A 23,181-nucleotide genomic window follows, 5' to 3' on the forward strand; every position below is an offset into this window, starting at 1 on the left:
ACGTAAAGGGACGTGGATTTGGGTTGATGGTAGAATTATACTTCTTATTCAGTTAAAGTTAGATATTGCATTTAAGTGTAGAAATATAAACATGTGTGTGTTAGCTAAGAGGTGGTGGCGGCGGCGGCGGCTGTGGTGGCAGGGATGGCTCTGTGTCTGCCTTGCTGCGTTTTGCAGGCAGGCTGTGGTCATGGGCTTTCCGAATGTGCCGATACAGGTCACCTGATTGAGTGTAGCTGCGGTAACAATAGCGGCACTCATATGGGCGCTCACGCGTGTGCACAATGGCATGACGCCTTAGTGTGTATGTGCAAGAGAAAGTCTTTCCGCAGACCCCACATGTTGGCACATCCTCCACAAAGTTGCCAACAGGTTCCCGGAAGTCCTGGAAGTAGGCAGGATTTTCTGAAGTTTGTTGAGCTGTGGTTGGAGGAATGAGAGAACCTGTGAAGGATGACGTGTCCTGGGTGGAAGGGCCAGCACCAGAAGGGGAGGAGGAGGCCGGGGAGAGAGAGAAGGAGTAAGATTCATTGGTATTAGAGGTCATTTGTAAGAGACCTTGTGAGTGTGATGAGATATACAAAGGGCAGTTCAGCTCTTCTTCCAACTCATCTTCCACTTCCATCACAGGTTCTGTCTCTTTCCCTTCATCTTTTTCCTCCGCTTCTTCATCAGATATAACGATTGCCTCCATCTTGACCTTTACGTTTTCCTGATCGCTATCTACTACCTCCACCCTCACTCTGCCTGTGACAGGATGAGATCTTCCATCCCTGATGCTGGGTAAAGCCCCCGTCTCCACTTGAGGATCAGTATGGGCTTGGGTCGGGAGAGTAGGGCGAGTACCTGGGCTTTGGTGGAGTGATACAGTGTTATGGATTCTGATTTGAGGAGGCACAGACTCAGGCAGTGACGGTCTCTGGTTTGTCTGTAATTGCGTTGGGACTGCTGATGCATGAATTAATACTACTGTCTTTTGAACAGGACTAAACGTACCAACAGGGTCAGACTCTGAGGGTTTCCTTCCAGAGCTGTCATCACGTGGTAGATGAATTACATCCTGATGGGGGCTTGGGGAGAGGCTGGAGTCAGAAAGAGGAAGAGCAACAATCGACCGGCCAGTTGTCTGGCTCACAGGGACCAAGGAAGATGAAGAGGAAGAGGGCTGCTGGTTGCTGCTGTAAGTGAAGAAAGGAAGATAATGTCACAGCCTTTTACAAACAAATGGATTTAGGTATATACAAAAACAAAAAAATAAATAAATAAAAATACATTTAGTAGGTGCCTCAGAAGGCATCCTCACAGAAAAGCAAGAAGGACCATAAAAACTAACTCCACATTGGATTCGGATTACAGCTTTTGTGGTCATTTAAATTTAACATTGAAAACCCCATTTAATGTATATTACACATTATATCTTAATCAAACATGCGTCAATCAATCTCATATTTGAAAGTGCGGTGCAGACTGGCACTCACTATAGCCTGACAAAGTCTGATCCAGATCTGATTCAGTTTGTGGATTTTGTGGACATTTGAATTTAATATTGAAAAGCCAATTTGATGTACATTTTCAAATTATATCTCAATGAAAAGTGCCTCAATCACTCTCATTTGTGACAATGAGGTGCCAATGCGTGTAGCAGACCAAACAGTCCGCCCTGCCTCCACTGTGCATGTGTCATTTCGGAGCTCAGCCGCTCGTCTAAGACAGTCTCTTCACCCAAAGCGATCAAATGGATTAATGGGATTATTAACTATCAGATGACAAGGTAAAACCTCTTAAATCTAAAGTCAGTTTTAAGCAGAAACGAGGTAATACTCTGTGACGCTTTGAAATGACCGATGCACAGTGAACGCATCAGCTAGCAGCTCATGTAACAGTGGTGCTCTGATCGCTTCCTCTGTCTTTTATGATGAAATAATGCTGAATTTATGTGGAAGTGATTGTTATAGAAAAGCTTCTGTCGCTGAGATAGACGATAACTGGAGTGCAGTTTTAAGCAGAAACGAGGTGAGAATCTGTGAACCGCAGCTAACGATGCATGCGCAGTGAAGGCAGAGCGGAGCGATATTTAGGGGGAACCATTTGGTCGGTGACACCTGTACTCTCAATGAATAGACTACGATTTGATCCTTACTGCGGATTTAGTGGATATTTGTTTTTAACATTGAAAAGCCCTTTTGATCTATATTTTGTGTTATATTTTAGCTCATGAAAACCCACTTCTAACAGGACTTTGACCTTGAAAAGTTTTTCTAAGGAAAACATTTGTGGAATTGTTAACTAGTGTTGGTGGAGGTTTGCACTCTGAGTGCAGCGCTCTAGTTACTGCTTAGATTAGGAGAGCCATATGACGTATAATAGGTCTAATTAAATTAGGGTGACATAATCCAACTTCTAAATGTTTCAGAAACCTGCTGGAGAAATGTATGATTTGCCTGTTTAATCTAGATGGTATAAATCAGGGATCTCATGAAACCAAGCAAACAAAAAGCAGAGTACTGACCTCTGCCATTCCTGAAAAATCCACCACATATATTGCATGGCAACTACTGTATATGTATAGTAATTTAATTGACTCCAAGTCACATTCTGTTATTACGAATGAACGAAAGTTTTAAGATTTACTAGAAAGCAATAACTACAATATAAATCACTACCAATATTATTTGTTACATATAGAGTTGATGTCCACCAAATTTTTCTGTTTGGTGTGTGAATGGGTGAATTTGATGCATCAGTTAAAGCACTTTGAGCATGTGTCACAGATGGAAAGATCCTAGATAAATACAGCCCAGTTACCATTTATTTTGATGAGGAAAATGGATGTCACCCCAACTCTCAATGGTGAACTGGTTTCAAAATTTTAGATAAAATCCACCCCCACAAAAAAATCTAATTACCATACTTTTGCCATATCAAGGAGGTTTGTCTTTCCACAAAATCTTGTCAAATACAAGTAAGACAGTAAGTAAGTCAAACCAAAATCATAGCCTCCTTGGTAATTCCACAAAACCTCCAATGGGAAATGGACGGCATTTACTTTACAGTACTGTCTCACATTCACCTATTCATATATCAAAGCGCTCAACTGCACACTGGGAGAAACTTCAGGATTAAAGACCTTGCCCAACTGATTTTTTCCCAGTCTGACAGGGATTTGAACTGGGGACCCTCTGGTCACAACCCCACTGTTTTAACCACTTGACCATCACTTCCCAAATGACAGACCATAAAATTCCAGTATACGTCCCGATTTAATGGTAGGATATAAAAACCTAGCCAAAGAATGAAGGCTAACAACTGCAGAAATTAATAAAAGCATTGTGAACTGTTGAAGATGATTAAAATATATATTCAGGAATCACTTAGTTCAGTGAACAGCAAGAACATATTTAGAAAAAATACTAATTTTTGATCAAACTCCACCATGCCTACCTGTATGTCTCAGTGGTGCTACAAGGGCTGCATAGTAACAATCCCTCTCCAAGTCTTCCAGTTGCTACACTGGCTGCAGAAGCTGCAGCTGAGGGGCCTGCACTGAGGCACTGAACCAGCTCTCCTCCTGGGGGCAAAGAAGGAGCATCCATTCCTGGCTGGGTGGTATCAGCGAGCTCGGGACTCAGAGGTGTCTGCACTCGGGCTTCAGACCCTGAACTAGTACTCATCTCAGACTTTACAGAGTCCATGTGACTCCTCTCTCGTGTGATACATAGTGGTAAAAACGGTGCTGCCTGTGCAACAGCATTCAGTCTACGATCAGTTTCCATAACCATCTCTGGCCCAGCTCCACGGTGACCTCCACTGTCCGTTTCCATTTCTATTCCCTTCCTTGCCCCAGCGCTCTCTTCGGACCGTGTGCTATCTGCTTCAGCAAGAGGCCCTCGTCTCTGTAATCGTCTCTTGCACACTCTCACTACCTCATTCATGTGCAGGAAACTTGCAGCTGCCAAAATGTCCTCCACTGGTGGAGACTCCTGCAGCTGCAGAACACCTTCATAAACAAAGTCCAACAGCAAGCTGAATGCAGCAGCCGTAACAATGTCACTGTCGAGTGTGACTGAGCTGTTATTGGGGCTTCCGCCATTTCCTCCCGGAGAATCAGAGTAGAACATGTGGAAAAAAGGTGAGCAGGAGGCCAAAACAGCCCTATGAGCAAGAAAGCTAGATGAGCCGACCAGGACGGTGCAGTCACAAAGGAAACCCCGCTGACGTTGGGAGCGCAGAGCTGACAGAACCTGTTGGGAATGCTGTGGAAACTCCATCACCTGATCTACAGAAAGCAATTAAAAAGAGAGAGAGAGAATGACAAAAAAAATTACAGAGATTGAACCAGTATTGCCACGACACATAAGCTCTATTCAGTCAACTGAGTTTATAAAACCATGTTGGACAGCAGTCAGCTGTAGGCCTATACTGGAATGTAGCTGTTAAATGTGTAACTGGGTAGTGTTGTGCTGGTTAGGTCAGTCACTGCACTGCAAAAACCAGTTAAATCCCCCTTCAATGTCACTCTGTAATTATTTCTAGAGTATAGTATGTGAAACATTTCGACAATGACAATGAATGGAATTTTATTTGAGCTGCCCAAAACACTGAAAAATTACTTTTAAACAGCAGTTTTCATTTCATGATTAGTTTCCGCTGGAACAACCATCTATCTACCAAAGACTTGCCCCCAATCTCAGTTCTCTTTTGTACCCCTTCCCCTTCCCCTTGGCCCTACTCCTACCCCTATGCCTACCCCTTTAAAACAAGGGGTTTGTTTGTTTGTTTATTAAGATCCCCATTAGCCACTGAAAATCAGTAGCTATTCTTCCTTGGGTCCTTTAAAATTCATTACATTCATTTTTCAATACATACACACGCACACACACACACACACACACACACACACACACACACACACACACACACACACACACACACACACACACACACACACACACACACACACACACACACACACTCCTTAAGTATGAAAGCCCATTAACTCTAAACTCATGAATTTCCACTTCCATTAAAATCAAATCTGAAATCTGAATAATGTAACATACAAGAAAAAGTACAGCTCATTTGAAAAATGTACAAAAAATATAAAAATAAAATATATATATACATACATACATACATACACACACACACACATATATATACACATACACATACACAGAGAAAAAAGAAACAATCGAAACACAAGATGTTATTGCGCTTTCACTGACCGGCATCAGCTAGGAATCTCACCCGGTCGTTTCGGCCCCTTAACCTAGCGTAGAAGAATCGAAACGTAAGATGTTTTGCGCTTTCACTGACCGGCATCAGCTAGGAATCTCACCCGGTCGTTTCGGCCCCCTAACCTAGAACGACCAAATGGGTGAGTGGGGCCAACAGTGTCTCGTCAGACACCACCCCGGTCAGCCTTGAAACGCTGCCAGATTGATAACGACGCAAGTAATGCAGCCGTTGACACTTCTTCAACAATCTTCACCTTCTTCCTACAAGACATACCGATCTTATGCAGGAAATAACCCAGTGATTTCCCAGCAAACCCTCGGCACCCAACCTCGACAGTAAACATGTGGGCTTTCCAGCCTCCTCTCTTGCAATCTTCCACTAACTCAGCGTATTTCGTCATCTTTAACTCACAGGCACTCTCTACATTTTCTTCCCACGGTACAGTGAGCTCTGCTATCAGTAGTGTTTTACTCGATCTTGACCATATCAGGATATCGGGGCGCAAGTTCGTAGCTGAGATCTCTGCGGGAAATATCAGCTTCTCATCGAGGTCAACCTCGCATTTCCAGTCCAAGGCGCTTGACAAAAGACCACGCGGTGACATTCGCTCCGAACTTGACGTCTTTTTCTGACCTTCCTTTATAAAACATATACCATTCTTCACACCAACAATACTATCCTCACGACTGTTCACACGCATAACCTCAGCTTTCAGCGCATTCGAAATAACTCGAAGTACTTGACTGTGTCGCCAAGTATACTTCCCTTCAACAAGGCTCTTCTTACAACCAGATAGTATATGCCTTAGTGATCCCACTTCCCTGCAAGAACACTTGTCGCTCTCAATCTTCTTCCACTTGCATAGATTGTATGGTGATGGTAACACGTCGTATACGGACCCTACCAAGAATCTTAGCGTCAAGGCATCCATGGACCAAATATCTCTCCATCGTAGCTTTCTTGTTTCCACTTCTTCCCATCCAGTCCATTGACCTTGCTGCACCATTCCAGCGGCTCTTGATATCCTCATCTGGTCTTCATCTTTCCTGATCTCATCACTGACAAGAACTCGTCTCTCCTTAGCCGTCGAACTTTCAAAGAACTGCATCCTTTGCATACCCAATCCCGCGCGTCCAGACTGAACAGCTCCAACAATATCTCTGTGCCTCAATCGTTGTTCCACCTCCTTGCATTGATGTTACACTGGTTCTATATGGACAACTCAACACAATTCGTGCCACTTTGTTCTGGGCAACTTGTAACCTGTGCAAATTATTTTCAGTTGTATCTGACCAAACCACAGAAGCATAATCCATCTGGGAGAGCACTAATGATTGAACTAACTGTTTGGTTAAATGCTGTGGAATACATTTTCTGCAGTGTCTGATCATACCCATACTGCGACCCATTTTCTGCAACATATAATTTATGTGACTGGTCCATGATAATTTAAAGTCTACTATTACACCTAATAATTTTGTTTCTTTTATCTGTTCAACTTTAGTTTCCTTTAACTTTAAATGTAATTTTTGTTTATTTATTTTTAACATATAGTGTGATCCAAGTAACATACATTTAGTTTTCTCTACATTAATTACTAGCTTATTATTTTGAATCCACTGTGCTACTACTGCCAACTCTTGTGTGATCCAAGTAACATACATTTAGTTTTCTCTACATTAATTACTAGCTTATTATTTTGAATCCACTGTGCTACTACTGCCAACTCGTCATTTAAGATGTTACTGAGTTGTTCTACAGTCGGTGCAGATACATACAATGTTGTGTCATCTGCATATATCGCCATAGTTGCATGTTTTAGTACAAATGAAAAATCATTGGTGAATACAGAAAATAACAGGGGTCCCAGACAACTGCCCTGGGGCACTCCACAACTCATTACCTCAATCTCAGAATAGCTACCATTGAAAAAACTTTATAGTCTCGATTACTTAAATAACTTTTAGTCCATTTTAAAGCCGATGACTCAAATCCATAGCACCTCAATTTATTCAATAAAATATTGTGATCCAACACATCAAAAGCTGCACTTAAATCTAAAAATACAGTGCCTATGAGATTTTTATTATCAGTTTCATGTAGCCAATAATCTGTTATTTGAGTGAGTGCAGTTGAAGTGGAATAACCTTTTTTTATATGCATGCTGATAAATAGTATTTAGCCCATTAACTGAAAAATATAATTGGATTTGGTCATATGCCACCTTTTCCATAATTTTACTTAACATAGGTAATAAACTTATTGGTCTACTATTTTAACCTGATAATGGTTCCTTGTAGTTTTTAATAAGAGGAATTATTTTTGCAGTTTTCCACTGTGTGGGAAAAATACCTTTAGTTAAACTTAAATTTATTATCTGAGAAACTGGTAAGGCAATTGTATGAGCCACCATTTTTATTAATTTAGTTTCAAGGTTATCAATACCAGCTGGTTTATCCTTACTTTTTAGGAGCAATTCTTTAATTTGATTTTGTGTGACTTTATTAAACAAATTTGCTTTCTTTCTCCCTCATAATATACTTCCTTATTAGTTTATAAGAAATATTTTCGTCGTGTACTGGTCCCATGTCATTTCTTAGTTTCTCAATTTTATCTTTAAAAAACGGACAAATAATTTGCAATGTCTTTTGGCGTAGTTAAATAAACACCATTTGATTCTAAATATGTAGCTGTTATTTTTTTCCTCCCTAATATCTCATTTAATATTCCCCACACTTTTGCAGGATCACATTTTGCATCTCCAATCTTACTCTGGTAATATAAACGTTTTTTTTCCTTTTATTCAATTTAGTCACATAATTTCTTAGTTTACGATATTTATTCCACTGTACTAGATTATTACTTTCCAGTGCTTCTTTTTTGGTTTTATCTCTTTCGGCCATATATTCCTTAAGTTCTTGATCTAACCACGGAGCAGAGATGTTTCTTACAGCTCACTTTCTTATAGGAGCATGTTTGTCCATAACTTGTGTCATTAAGGTATTGAAAATCTCCACAGCTTTACTTGGGTCCTGTTCTTGTATTACTTCTAACCAGTTTATGCTTTGCACATCTGTAACAAAATCATCCTTGTTAAAATGCTTAAGAATTCGTTTACTAATAAATTTCTGACCAAGTTTAGATACTTTTGTTTTTCTTATAATTGCAGTTAAATTGTGGTCACTACAACCAACAGGAACAGAAATTGCCTCAATGCATAATTCTGAAACATTTGCAAACATTAAATCAATTAGAGTTGCTGAACAGGTTCCATCAGCTTTTACATTTATTTTAGTGTATTTACTGACAAGTTGTGACAAATTAAGTCACAGGCGAAGCTAGCCCCATGAATTGAGACACCCCTCCGCCTTAGGAGATAAAAAAAAACTGCCCGTGTCAAACTGCCATCTTCACTGTTTGTTAACATGGCAACCGAAACGCAACTTGTTGCAGTAGCCCGTTTACTCTTATTTTCTCGCCTTTTTGCGTAAATGCAAAGAAACAGAAGAAGTCACACATTTCTTCGAAGTATCGCAATCATGTCATGTTAATCAATTGAATTCATTTGTAATTTAATATTATCAATAATTAATCAATTAATTAATTATTAAATAATTGTTAATAATAAGTAAGTCCCTTCGGCTGCTCCCTTGTTTGCACTCGGGGTCGCCACAGCAAATCCAAGGTGGATCTGCATGTTAATCAATAATAGCAATTAATATTGTTTGATTAATCTATTGATTGATTAGTGATTAATTAATTAGTAATTAAAATAAATAAACACTTGAAATATATCAGTCTGTGTGCAATGAATGTATACATTATACAAGTTTTACTTTTTGAATGGAATTACTGAAATAAATCAACTTTTTCATGATATTCTAATTATATGTCCAGCACCTGTATGTATGCTATGGGGTGAATCTAGTTCTGTTAACCTTATATGTCTTTTTCAAATTTTCCCATTTTTTGCATCCAGACCTATTTCCTTTAGAAATTTCCTTGACAAATAATAGCAGTTTATTAGGACATCAGGTTATGTGTTACACATATACATGTGTGTGTATATATTTTCCAACTTATTCCCATTGATGAAACTTCTCATTTTCTGCCTGAAAGCTTATTAGGAGACGAGTGTACTCAGGGCTCCCTGTTTGTTTACAAAATACACACGTTACAGACCTTGAAATCCAACAGCAGGGATTGATATTATCCAAAGATTTATGAATATACAAATTAACGTGCTTACACTTTATCATGATTTTCTCCATTGTGAGATATAAAAGCGTCTTATCGTAGCATTTGTGTGTATGTGCATTATAACCCCCAGTGTACGAGCAACGTTACGATATTCTTCAGAATATAGGCAACATGCATCCAGCAGTATAGATGATGCTGTCACAGGCAACTGCCTGTAAAGTTTTTTTGGCAAGTTACAACTTTCTAAACAGCGTAATTTGTAATGAAAGCCGTTTCATTTGTGCGGCTCTTTCGGCGCCATGTTTGTTTCTTTGGAGACAGCAGTAAGCTCCTCCTACCCCAGATTCACTCCATTTGGAGGGGTTTGAAGCCCTCCACCTATCCCTCTGCCTCGCTCCAAAAACAGAATTGAGACACCCCTCTGTTTCTCGTGCCCGCAAAAAACGGAGGGGATGGGGTAAGGGGAAGGGCTGAGGGGTAGAATTGACAGCCTCAAAGAATAGTGTTTAAGGATTTTTTTTAGTTTTATAAATGGTAATGGTAAATGGACTGCATTAATATAGCACTTTTCCATCTGATTCAGAAGCTCAAAGAGCTTTTCAATGATGCCTCTCATTCATCCATTAACATACCAATATCAGGGAAATAATAATACATTTTATTTGAAGGCACCTTTCTTAACACTCAAGGACACCGTACAGTAATACACAAAGCTGATTAAAAAGAAACAACAATAAAACCACTACAATAGACAGAGCAATAGGCATCAGATAGAATAAGCAGTCATAAACAGATGTATTTTGAGTTGTGATTTGAAATGGGGCAGTGAATCAATGTTTCTGAGTTGGGATGGTAATGAATTCCAGAGATGGGGAGCAGAGCGGCTGAATGCTCTGTTATCCATGTCAGTGAGACAGGCGGAGGGGACAGACAGGTGTACAGAGGAAGTGGGAACATGGAGGAGATTGGACAGCCATACTGTACTGCCATGCAAGGCGCTCACTACACACTGGGAGCAACTTGGGGATTAAAGATCTTACCCAAGGACCCTTAGTGATTTTCTGGTCAGGCTGGTGTTTGAACCGAGGATCCTCTGGTCTCAATCCCAACACAACCAAAAGACCATCACCTCTCCAGTTTGGCAATATTCCCATTCAGGCACTACAGTGTGTGAATCACGTATAAAAATGTATATGCACATAAAATTACAACAGTTTGCTTGCATACACACAGATGCACGTGCATATTTTCAACCCATCTGAAATGATCTAAGTGCGATTGGGGCTGCAGCTGGATGACATAAAGCATTAACGTGTGTTAACTACATTCTCTGAAATGTGAACTTTTTAAAAACTTAATTTTCCCTCACGCACTAATTTGCATACTCTCATTAAGCCCTGGTCTCACTGAATAATGAACAATGAATAATGAGCCACGTTGCATGTTTTGTTTTTTTTTTTTTGGTACGACTCCAGTTATTCAACAAACGTGGGAGAATAGTGGCTCTTAGATGCACAATATTTGGCTCACGAGGCTCATCTCTGAGCATGGCACTAATTTCAAGAAGTTCAAAATTTAACAAAAAACAGCGTGGGGCAGTTTGTGTACGAGGTACTACGAGGACAAAGAGGATGTTAGAGGCACATTTGTGGTGAGGACGAAGCAGTTAGAAGCCCATTATCTGAGTACCTGGTGGCTACGAGGACAGGACAAGCTGTTTTGGACAGGTGATTTTGGCTCCGCCCTCTTGCCCACTTTGCCGTGACAATCCCACCCGCTTTGTGTGCTGGACGCTGTATATAAAATAATTATTTCATAGTGGATTAATCATTTTCTGTCAGAGTTTGGTTGTTGAAAACACTTCTAATCGCTTCAGGAATCATGGAAGACCGTTTCAGCTGCCGCTTTTCTTTCTCTTTTTCCTGTGCTGCGTGAGGTGGAGAAGGTATCTGGAACAGTCTAAAAGGTAATTATTTGTAAATGTTTATATTGTAATAGCTTGGTATAACAGTTGCATGTTCATTCCTTCTTATGAGCAGGTGTAAAAGTATGTTTATGATAGATTCTAATAAAATTACATTTGTTCCGCAAATCTGATGAGTTAATCCTGTGAGATTGGCCATAAAATATCGAGTAGATGGTGGCAAAATAATCAACTGTTTCATATTTGATGTGTAACTCCGCACCCTGACCGCGTTGTTGCTCAGGCGTCAATAATGGCGCTGTCAGCTGAGAGCGACAGAAACTGCAGCTAACGAGATGGAGAAATATGTGGGTCTGCTTACAGAAATTCCAGTGTGGCAGGACGACACTGTTGCTATGGTAAACTTTGACGAGTCGACCACACACTTTCACAACAATTCGCCAACCAAATTACTTAGCCTACATAAAAATAAATCGTGCAAACGATGGAACTGGAATTACTAACGCGTCACTGGTAAAACTCAATTTGCGACCGTAAATTCCAACATGAACCTCCGCAAATCATCAGACACAAAAGGGTTATTCTCTAATTTAACATCTCGTTATAATCGATCAGATGATCGATTATAACAGATCATCACTGTAAAGCTCTTTGATATTCTGATGGAAAAGCAAAATATGAATACAGTCCATTTGTATCCCTAAAATATCAACTGTTACTCAAATATTGATAACCAGTGGGTACATGTTCCCACAATTATCACTAGGAGTGAGAATGCTGATTGGGGAGCATACACTTCCAGTTCTGTGTTGTTGCCACATTGCAATGGGGTTGTAAACATACAGTAGCACCGCACAAGAAATACATAATTACATAACATAATCACAGTAATTACATACACAATTACTGTGTTGCTGTGATGTTTTCAGAATCTGTACAGATGCATACACCTGGGCAACACATATGTTTGGATTTATTTTTTAGATAATTTACTACTTAAATTTAACAAGTTATATTAGATATATTTGCACTGTTATTTAAAACTATGAATATGGTACTCACTTAAAGGCGGGTATGTTCTTTGTCAAGACGAAACGTCACTTTTTTCCATGGCGACATACAAAATCTTATTCAGTGAGTCCGTCTACGTTTGGAGCTGAACCCTAATAAATGCAAACAAAACTGCCAGAAACAAGCATCTGTAATAAAAAAAAAACTTCTTAAATAAAGACAAATAGATATATAATACACAGAAAGAAACCAAGACTGTAAACATATTAGGAAACAGTTCGTCTTAGTTTTTGGACATGTTCAGTATCAGGCTAGCATGCTAACATTAGTTAGCCAATTTAGCTCAATCTTGCGTACAATATTCGCTGCAGCTCTATTTCTTGATTCAACCAGTCGGAAAGAATTGCAGATTACGTTGAACTAAACGGTCTCGGGGGCTTTTCTTAAAAAAAAAATACATTTAAAGAATATTCTTACCTACAGCTGTTGGGTGATGTTGGTCTTCAAAGACAGGAAGAAAAAACAAAACAAAAAACCTTTTCCTCTATGGTATAACTCCACTGCCACAGTGCCACCTACAGGCTGGAATGGAGAAGATTTAGGAAGTGGCGTGTGTAATCGTTTGTTGACAGCATTTATATTTGACCACAGCTGTAAGTTTGTCACTACAGTAAGAGCAGGAGGTCACTGTCGATCACGAGTGTGATTTTTTTTTGTTGCTGACAGAGTGAAAACAGTGCTGATAAAGAGCAGCTGCGCTCATGTTGTGACTGAATGAACTGTCTACCTTTGATGGACACCAACAGAAGAGAAAGAGGAAGGAGAAGAAAGCATGGCGGAGAGGTGAGTAATTACATGTCTGCTCAGACTAAACAGGGCAATATGTTGTTTTATGCTCTCACATTTCAGACAGTGATTTCTAACATGCATCTCTGATCGGGATTTCTTTTGTTATTGTGATTTATACAGTTCAGAGCTTAATTTTAGACTGGTAACATAAACAGAGCTGACCATCAAAGTGTTTGATGCCCTGTCCTTTCTCAGAACAGAGATGTGCGACTGTCTAAATTGATGTCCTATGTTCTTCGCCATGGAGCCAACCAGATGGGTCTTAACATGGGTACAGGTGAGCTGTCCGGCAAACACAAGTCTGCAGTCATCAGTGATACAGGTGTATGTTGGTCCCATGAAAATCAGTAATATTAAAATATGCTGTCATCTTAATGGATCTCCCCTGTTTCGAATTGTCTGTATCACCCTGAATTAAAACAAGAAGAATCCGATGGTCTTCACTGATCTTCACTGAACAATTCCAGAATTTGTGACGTTTTGGGGGAAGAGATGCAGCTCATCTTTACAGGTTGTCTAAAACAGACGTGATAGTGATAAGTTATGTGATTAAAAGAAAAAGAATTACCTACAGTCATTGTTGGCTTACACTTGAATGTCGAGTACGGTAGTGATGGCAATTTCGAAGCCTCATGAACCAATGAGCCACTGCAACACAACTGGCTGAAAATCGACACACTGCTTCAACGTGTTTGATACAGTTTGAAGGTTGACATCTGCTGGATTGCTTTGAGAATTACCTTGAGCGAGTGCCCTGACAAATGTTTGCAGTAATTCATGAATGATGTGGTTTGTTCTTGAAAAATAATAATAATAATAATAATAAATGTCATATGTATTATTGTGTCTTTTTAATGTAATAAATAGTCCGTACAGATGCACACATAATGGTTATGAAAGTCTTTATTGTAGACTATATGTAGATTTGTGTTATCATTCCTCAAACTATATTTGGATAAAATGTGACAGGAAAAGTGAGAAAGGCATGTGCTTCTGCAACTGGTGCTTATGTTGGTGTAATTTGTAAATTAGAATAGAGGAAATAGGAGACAATGATTGTGCCATTTTCAACAATTTTTATTCAAAAAAAGAATAATATCAACGGTGCTGGACTTTAATCGGCTCCTCTTCTGCCTCACCACCTCTCCAGCTTTGGAGAAGACCTGCTCGCAAGGCACTGATGTTGCTGGCATCGACAAATATTTCTTTGCCATTCTCTGTAAATTGGGATAGACTGTGGCTCGTGTCGCCCAGTGTTTGAGCGGCTCTTCTCCTCTGGAGGTAGGCATATGTTGGGTCAAACCTTTATAGTAAAGCCCTGAAGGCTTTGCTCTCCACTATTTTGAACGGTTGTGCATCTTCCACAACATAGTCCACCAGTGCCTCATCCAAATCAGCTTGTCTGCCTTTAATGGAAATACATGCTGAGCTATTTTTGTTTATGAGTATGTTTTAATCTTAGATAAAGAATAAAATATAGCTTACATGGCCTGATTCCTTCTCCAAGAGCAGCAACAGAAGCAGCAGCTATTGATGTCTCGGGATGTTTGGACCTCAGGTGTTGCAGCATTGAAGACGTATTGTTACTGTACCTCAGCTCTTGAGCACAAATCAAGCACTTGACCTTTTTGGGGCTTATTCGATCAAAGTGCTCCCAAGCAATTGATCGTGCTCTTTATGGAACTGGCTCCTCCATGTCCCTTCCTCACCACTACTCACTCTCTCTCACACACACACCTTTCACTTCAACAAAATCACAGCTCTTCAGTCACTCAGCTCAGTCTCTGATCTACCTATAATATATAGTCTAACCTATGTTGATGTAGTGTGTGAATAAATGCTGTATATGAATGGATGCCTGTTGTGTATGGTGTGTGTCTGTCTATGTTAGATCCTATGTGTATGTACTAAATTAACTCTAAACTAGACCTAAATATAAACTAATGCTTTCCTTGGCTCCTTGGCAAGAAGTGTCGCTAGCAATCTCCTCCTCTCAAAAACCCACGGTTTGAGCTGCGGTTCAGATCTCATTTAAATACTTGGCAGGTCATATTGACATGCCCAGATTATTCGAATTTTCCGCAAAGCTCGACACGTGATGTGACGTAATGAGGCCTCGCTCGCAGTGGTCACGTGATGGGGGTGTGCTCGACGCACTGCTCACTGACACTTCTGGTTCAAAAAGCTCGATGCTGTGTCGAGCAGACTGACTCGAGCTTAACATCACTAGAGTACGGAGAGAATTGCATCTCATTGTGGTTGTTGGTGGATTCTCATATGGCTTATCAGGCTGATTCTTGCAGGAAACAGGCAAGGGCATTGAGGGTGATGGCACGGGATCATTTGTTGGAGGCTGAAGTTGCACTACTCACCTCACTCCATCTTTGAAGAGTTTTAGGCCCTCATCAGAGGTAGTGCTGCACATCTTGCAGTCTGCCACATCCGTTTCCCAGGTCTGATGCTTTATTCCTGGGGTGATTCACATTAATCTTATGCAGATCATTAGTCAGCTGATTAATTGATATGGGGTGCGGGGGATCAACAATTTTTTTATATAGTACTTTTTTCCTTGTATCTATTAAAATTCAAATGTTAAATAATTCCAGATTATTGTGCTCAGTTTCTGTTTTATTTGAGATAAGATGGATTTGGGTGATTTTTTTTTTTCTTTTTTCTTAATTGCTGCCTACTTGTGGACATCATATTAATGGCAATGACTTTGAAGATACTAGCTTTTTCCCACATAGCATAGTCAATTTTTTATTGCGTTTAACCCGTTTCAGGACGTTTTAAAACATATAATCTTAATTTTCCATTATATTCAAATTGTATACAGTATAATGTCATAAATGGAGACACTGATGTGCGTATATGACATATAGTATGGTTCCAGTCTCGATCAAGGGTGTGATGAAGTTGCTTTAAAGGGATTTTAAACTAGGTATTGGCTGGCTTTGAGACAGATGAATGAATTTGAAGTAAGCTATATCAAAGTGGGTGTCAACGAAAAAGAGAATATCTTTGAATTTTGGAGATTATTTTCAGCTTTTTTTTTTTTTTTACTTTGTTTAACCTATGAATGCAAGAAGTCTTTCTAGACCAAGTGGCAAATTAATCTGAAAAATTGACAGGATAATCAAAATAATTATTAGTTGCAGGCCCATCTTTTAATTTTGTTTAAAAAAAAATTATTGACCTAACTGTAAAACGTTATCATCATTATTGTTTTGAGTCCCAGAGAAAATAGATGCATGTATCAACCAAAGTACCAGAAACTAGATTGATGTTTTGCGAAATGCTGGAAATGTTTCCAAGTAGGTTAGGATCACCAGAGTGAAAACGCACTGTGTAACTGCTCTGACTCTCACAGACGGCTTCCTGTTTGTGGAAGATCTCCTCGCTCACCCACAGTTTCGCTCCTATTCACTGGAGGATGTGGAGAGGGTTGTGACCACCAATGACAAGCAGCGCTTCAAACTCCGCCCCCACCCAGAGGATGGCCGCTTGCAGATTCGAGCCAATCAGGGTCATTCAGTGCAGGTAGGCAAATCGGCAAATCAAATTAACAGCTGAGATATTTTGCCTCACAGCAAAAAGGTCCTGGGATCAGTTCCCACCTGGTCCTTTCTGTGTGGAGTTTGCATGTCCTTCCCGTATTTGCGTGGGTCCCTTCCGGGAGCTTCGGCTTCCACCCACTTCCAAAGAAATGTAGGTTGGATGAATTGGTGATTCTAAATTGGCCATAGGTGTGAGAGCATGTGTGAATGTGTTTGTATGTCTACATGTGGCCCTGTCCAGGGTGTACCCCGCCTCATGCCCTATGACTGCTGGGAGCGGCTCAAGCCCCTTGCGACCCTTGATTGGAGTAAACTGTTATGGAAAATGGATGAATGGAGATGAGACATTTTTGGTCCTAAGAAGACATCTTGACTAGTTTAAAAAGAGGATTGCATTTAATTGAACGTCAGAATGGTAGGATTTTATATGTAATCAGTGTGCACTGAAATTGCTTAAATAAAGCTTTAAATCACAATGTACAACAGTGTTAGAAGTCCCATTTTATTTGTGCTACAAGAACTGATACAATACTGGAGGTACAAAGCCAAAAAATAAGTGATTATGTAGGAAAACAAGATCATTATTGTTTTTATGTGAGAATTAGATTGTGACAAATTGTAACCATGCATAATTGCATGTATTTGCATTGTTCAAGTTTAAAACTTGCAGACAGAAAATTACATGGTGAATCCCAGTTTATGTTACAGTGCTTGGATTGAAATGTACAACAGTTACACCTTCAAAAAAAAAAATCCTTGGTATCTAACATCTTTTTTTTTTTTACTTTGACTGTGAGCTTTAGCTCACAGAATTACATGTGTGAACTCCTGCCAGGTTTGTCTGACACTCCTGAAACAGGCACAGAAACAGGTTGGCATCATCCAAGTGTCTGTGTGGTGTTTTTTCCTACCAACATTAATTATTTGTTTTTAACATACCAGGTGACTGATAATATCTTGCTCAAGTGGTAAATAATATGTCCTTATTGCAGTACTACATTTTAGATCATCTTTTCTAATGGAGAAAAAAAAATATCATTCCAAGCAGATGTTTGGCCCACCTGGTGCCAAGCATCACACAGTGCTACACGTGTTATTTGTCAGTTTCACACCAATTACATTCAGGATAATTGCGATCATCTGTGTGACCATGGGTGAGTTGGTCTAAAAATAGTGTGGACAGGTGCAGTGGTGCATTGATGTCATTTGGCAGCAGAATGCAATTGCATCATAGACCAGCAAAAACCTTGTTTTAAAGCACAGCTTAGTTTTCTTTCCCCCTGCGATTTAAAGGATATAAGATTTGCATACGCCACAGTGCACTTGTGTCTTCAATGGACTGATGGATTATATTAGCTAACTGAATTCAGCCCATTTGGACTCTAGTTTGCACTCATATTTTATACCATATAAATAGCACTATATTTGGACATGCCCCAAATGTTTTTATACTGCACATTTTAGACTGTGCACTACAGATTGTCAAAGCAGGGCCTTTTATTTTAACCTTAAATCTAGGCATTGGACTCCTACCCAAAAGACCTGTATTAATACTGGCTGTATTCCCTTTGTTAGGTAATGGATCTAGAGATGAAGCCCATTCTGGCTGGTTACCCAGACTGCCCCGCTGAGGCCGTCCATGGTTCCTACCTTCGCAACTGGAGCTCCATCCAGCAACAAGGCCTGAGCCGCATGAAGAGGACACACATCCACCTGGCAGCAGGCCTGCCAGGAGAAGACAGTGTGATCAGTGGTAAGCTGTGTGCACTGCTTATGTGAGTGCTGTGCAGAAAGTCATGTCAGCTGGACATTAATTAATCCAACAGTTTGATTCATTTTTTTTTTCTCCCAGGGATGAGGAAAGACTGTGATCTCGCTGTGTTTATCGATGTCCCCAAAGCTCTCGCCGGTAAGACCACCACTGTGTGCCACTGGAAATTCTCAATACAGTGTGTTTTTTGACTGTTACATGTATGTTTTCATTTGTCTAGATGGTATTGAGTTCTTCTGGTCAGAGAATGAGGTTTTGCTGACCACAGGGGATGCAGAGGGCAAACTTCACCCGAAATACTTCAGCCGGGTGCTTAAACTTAAACCCACAAGTGAGTTCAGTATCACACTGGTGAATTCACGTTAAACTTAGACGTTTAAATTTACTCAGAGGGAACCAGCTAGACTCTGACCTCTCAGGCGGGGCCACTTGATCTCCTGTGGGAAAACTATAAACACAAGATTTATGCATATTTGTGCTCTCTCTCCTTTTTTTTTTAAGAAACGCAGAAGCCTGGTTGTTGGTCTCTAATGATGCGACTCATTAAGCAGTCTGTATTTACAGTAATTATAGATGAGGCATGCTTAGGGTCTTAAACTGTTGACTCAGAGGCCTCATACAGACCACCACCTCTCAGTTTGAGACATCTGATTAAAAATTTTCCCTCCTACAATTAGCAGGACAAGCACAGGAATAATGGAGTCGGTCAGTAACTCTGTAAAAATTGTTGCAAATTCAGTTCTGAAATTTTGGATTCTGATAAGCTACAGGTAAGGGTCAATGAGCCTCCTATTTTGGGCCACATTGAATTTGATATTACATCCACCCAAGACATAATAAAAATCATTGGCATTTATTCATTTATTTGTCTGTTAGCTGGATTACGTTAAAACTACTGCACAGATTTTGACAATTTTTTTCACCACAGATTAGGCCATGGAAAATTCCATTAAATTTTGGAGGTGATCCGGATCCAGATTCTGCATCAAGATTTCACTTTATATAGGCTTTGAAGGATTACGTCAAAAGTCCTTCACAGATTCTCACCAAGTTTACACCACAGATAGATATTAGGGAATGGAAAACTCCACTGAATTTTGGAGGTGATCCAGATCCAGATTGGCAGAAGTCAAAAATTTCAGCTTGCTCTTGTTTTTTCATAATTTTCAGTTAATCTTTTATATATAAAGTTAGAGGAATGTTGGCACAGAGGGACATGACTGTGCCTGTAAATTAGGCCTTTTGTTTGCATGTGATTGATGACTTGTGATTGAAGACTTGTTGCTGATCAATAAGGACACTGTTGCTATTTTTTTTTTAAGGAGAACCAACATTTGTTGAACGCTGACATGAAATTTATCCTTTATTTTATAGGGAGCATCCTGCCTCTGCAGTAGAAAATGCTGTTCTGTCATTTGTCAAAGAAGGGCTCACCTGACCCTGCTGCTCACATCCCATTGGTTGGTCACTGCTTATGCTAGTTGTCATGGTAACAGTTGTTGTAAATGGTCAAATGCTTTGTTTCTGTGTTATGAGTGAATTATGCGTGCATTATTCATTTTAATATAATTCAACGTACAGACGCTAGAAATGTTTGACTTGTTTTCATTATTTCCTTCTTAGTACAAAACATACACTGGTAACAGTTGACTTTGAAGAGTTTCAACAAACAGTTGTAATATTCAGAATTATGGATAAAGACATACAGAACAAAGTGGACATGCTTTTAGAGACATTAAATGTCCTGTTTTATGTGTGGAATGTCACACGATGAGCTACAGGAACTGACAGGATGCAGAAACAGGCACACGCTGTGGTTTTAGTTAACGGACCGCAGTAACAGTTTCTCCAAGATATGGACTCACACACACAGCATGGAACAGGAGATAATTAGTAGTAACTTCCTGTTTTAAAAAAATCCTTACAAAATAACTAAAAGGCATGAACAGAACAAAGAAAGAGGAAAAAAAGTTTGGTATGTTTTTCTAAATAAATGTTTGTGTGTTCACACTGTGCTTATATGGAACACTTTATATTGGCATGTACATACACTTTTGATCACTTAGCCTACCAAGCAATGCACCCTGAAGGTTAAAAAAAAAATAACGGCAAACACAAAGACCTGCAGAGTCTTGAACTCTTTGAACATGATTTGTCTCTAAGCTAATGTAATGAATGTTACATCAGTATGGTGGCGTCCGTGAGGGGACTCCCTCCCATGTAGATATGATTGGCGCATTCTAAGTTTATGAAAAACAATTCTTTGTTGCAGGTAATTCTGTAAAATGAACCAATGGTTGTTCATTCATTTTATAAACCCGCTTATTCCAGTTAAGGGTCACGGGGTGGCTGGGGTTGTACAGATTCTTGTCATTGCTATATTACAGGGTGACCAAACATCCTGTTTTCACAGGACATGTCCTGTCCGCCCTGTTTTTTTTTTTTGTTTTTTTTTTTTATTAGAAAGTGATGAAAATGTCCTAGTTATCAATGTTTTTCATCTTTGAGTAAACTTTGAGTATCATTTGAATATGTCATTGCTGGGCCAAGTGTCCTGGTTTTCGGTAATCAAAATATGGTCACCCTTTGGGCTGATAAACACCTGTATATCCTCCATACTGTAGCTTGAAAGGTGCTGTAGCTTGAAAGGAATAAAGACAACTTGACTAGAGATATGAATGGTGTGCAGAAATGAACAAAATCTCTTATTCTGACTTCTACTCTTCTCAACATTGTGTTTGCCTGAATGGTTGCTTAAGTTCTTTTCTTGGTGGTTGTCCAATGTTGACACAGTACATGCCACGGGCTGTATTGTCAAAAGTATCCAGTTCTTGTGTGTTTGCATGTGCTAGTCTTAGAGGGCTTCATGGCCGCCGGTCAACTTGTGGAAGAGATCCTCGTTGAGGGTTTCACTCTTCTCACGGCTTCTTGTCGACATGAAAATGTAGCCTCCGATAAACTCATGAACAATTTTGCAGTCAGCAGTCACACAGCCGAAGGCAATGTTCATGTTACCCTCGAACTCAATGGCCACCTGGAACACACCCAGACACACACCCAAACGTGAGTCAGAATGTAAATGGTGTGGCACTGGCAAATTTCATTACTGGTGATATTGTGGCAAGAATAGACAGCTACACTTGAGATTGTGTTTTACCCCTGTGGCTTTCTTGCCTTATACAGTACATGACAAAAGTGTGACTTTTATGTTCCACTGTGAAAAAGCAACAAACAGGTGAGCATCATTCACTCAAACATCCCCTTTGTCTAAAGAAAACTATGAATGTGATTTATATTAATAATAATTCCTCTTAGGGCTTCTGAAAATGGAGGTATTGTGTATAAAAATGGCTGTAGTTTCTAAATAGTTAATTTAATATTTGTTAAACTCCATGAATTAAAGTTGAATGTCCACAGGACAATCACATCTTGATCGTTTCATTTTTATGCTACTGTGGTGGTGTACAGAGATTAAATTACAAAAAATGTCCAAATACTGATGGACCTGACCGGTTCTGTGGGATCTTGGCATTTCACTAACACACAACACTTCCACCTTGTTTAGTCCATACTGCATCCATACTCTTTGAGTTAGGGTTTGGACATTAGTACCTTGGGTTTGATCTTTCAAGGTCATCCAAAGTCAAAAGGTAATACTGGCATTAGCAACGTGATATGTGACATCATCCATGTTCCACAGTAGCCATAAGTGTGTTCCAGTTCCTTGGAATAGATATTTTATATATCTCCTGTGTCTGAGCATTGCGTCCAAATTTTCACCTTGTCTCATGACCTTGATTTTTAACCAGTTTCTCTCAAAATGACAATTTTTTTCTTGGGTGACCCTCATTCATTTCACAAAATTTAAGCCAATTCAGTTTGAAACATGTTTTGTTCACACAGAGAGGGACGAACATGAAGGGATGAAAACAAACACCCCTCCGGATCTGAATATGTGTAATAATGGTGACAGAAAGCTGATGAACACATGTTCAACCTGTCGTATGTCCCAGTTGACATTCCATTGTTTCATATTGTTGTATCGCCATGTCTTAACCACATCACCAACTCCCAGGTCAATGCGGATCAGACGGTTTGGGGCGACGCCCAGTACTTCATCTTTTCGGCTGCCCTTGAACCTGTTGGGTAAAAATTGTTTGACAGTGTTACTTCTTCAAATGCAAACCTTTAAACTTTCAGTATTTTTACACTAAGATATCTCAAATGGGTCTATAGATTAGTTGTGGCAAAAATGTTTGAAACTTTTACAATTTTTTTTTAAAGTTTAAAATAGCATTTGAAAGTTAACCTGACTACGAAGTATGAGAGGCCAAAATCAGGCAGGGCCTGCCAGATCTGCAGGAAGCGCATGAGGGAATCTGTCAGAGAAAGCTGAGCTACGTTCTGGTATGCGTCCAGGATACGTGGGGCCAACTGGAGAGAGGGGACACAGTTTCACACAATAACAGAGTGGTTTTCTTTTACTGGACGTCACAATGAGAAAAAAGTTATATCGGTACATTACTGTGCATCATGCACTAATTTGAGCAACATCTGTCTGTTTGTTCCTCTACTCCTCCCAGGACCTTTGATTTCAACCAGGCTTGATTGTGAATGGCAGTCAATTGCCC

General features: G+C 39.7%; 3 protein-coding genes across 7 annotated transcripts in view; 1 reads left to right on the plus strand and 2 right to left on the minus strand.

Annotated features, from left to right (window-relative positions):
- Positions 1-3: 3 nt before the first annotated feature.
- On the minus strand, positions 4-12,877 carry zbtb3 (zinc finger and BTB domain containing 3). 2 transcript variants are annotated; one of them, XM_034181766.1, is made up of 4 exons: positions 12,851-12,877; positions 12,425-12,561; positions 3,442-4,271; positions 4-1,178 (listed from the first exon to the last, which is right to left on the minus strand). In XM_034181766.1, exons 3-4 carry the CDS (start codon positions 4,266-4,268, stop codon positions 101-103), a joined length of 1,905 nt encoding a protein of 634 aa, XP_034037657.1. In that variant the 5' UTR covers positions 4,269-4,271; positions 12,425-12,561; positions 12,851-12,877; the 3' UTR covers positions 4-100. The 2 variants fall into 2 exon arrangements, with proteins under 2 accessions (XP_034037657.1, XP_034037656.1); XM_034181765.1 differs by having other exon boundaries at positions 3,442-4,276; positions 12,851-12,876.
- A 104-nt stretch (positions 12,878-12,981) lies between these two features.
- trpt1 (tRNA phosphotransferase 1) lies at positions 12,982-20,155 on the plus strand. Its single transcript, XM_034181804.1, has 7 exons — positions 12,982-13,216; positions 13,418-13,499; positions 16,593-16,762; positions 18,355-18,532; positions 18,632-18,688; positions 18,771-18,881; positions 19,925-20,155. The coding sequence occupies exons 1-7, from the start codon at positions 13,148-13,150 to the stop codon at positions 19,945-19,947; spliced, it is 690 nt and encodes a 229-aa protein (XP_034037695.1). The 5' UTR covers positions 12,982-13,147; the 3' UTR covers positions 19,948-20,155.
- A 135-nt stretch (positions 20,156-20,290) lies between these two features.
- Positions 20,291-23,181, minus strand: part of fermt3b (fermitin family member 3b) — a 58,357-nt gene continuing 55,466 nt past the window's right edge. For all 4 annotated transcript variants that reach the window (XM_034181798.1, XM_034181796.1, XM_034181799.1 and 1 more), the window contains exons 13-15: positions 22,860-22,984; positions 22,548-22,689; positions 20,291-21,584 (exon numbers count right to left, since the gene is read on the minus strand). In XM_034181798.1, the coding sequence (XP_034037689.1) occupies positions 21,405-21,584; positions 22,548-22,689; positions 22,860-22,984 (447 nt within the window). In that variant the 3' untranslated portion in view covers positions 20,291-21,404. The remainder of the gene's footprint in view (positions 21,585-22,547; positions 22,690-22,859; positions 22,985-23,181) is intronic.

Source organism: Thalassophryne amazonica, chromosome 11 (assembly GCF_902500255.1).
Source record: "Thalassophryne amazonica chromosome 11, fThaAma1.1, whole genome shotgun sequence".
NCBI classification, from domain to species: Eukaryota; Metazoa; Chordata; class Actinopteri; order Batrachoidiformes; family Batrachoididae; genus Thalassophryne; species Thalassophryne amazonica.

Bases quoted from the DNA above. Each gene is read 5' to 3' on its own strand.
- zbtb3 (XM_034181766.1), bottom strand. From the start codon at position 4,268: ATGGAGTTTCCACAGCATTCCCAACAGGTTCTGTCAGCTCTGCGCTCC. The intron at 1,179-3,441 runs GTAGGCATGGTG...CTTCACTTACAG, and splicing joins AGCACCACTGAGACATACAG to CAGCAACCAGCAGCCCTCTT.
- trpt1 (XM_034181804.1), top strand. From the start codon at position 13,148: ATGAACTGTCTACCTTTGATGGACACCAACAGAAGAGAAAGAGGAAGG. The intron at 13,217-13,417 runs GTGAGTAATTAC...GTCCTTTCTCAG, and splicing joins GAAGAAAGCATGGCGGAGAG to AACAGAGATGTGCGACTGTC. The intron at 18,689-18,770 runs GTAAGACCACCA...TCATTTGTCTAG, and splicing joins TGTCCCCAAAGCTCTCGCCG to ATGGTATTGAGTTCTTCTGG.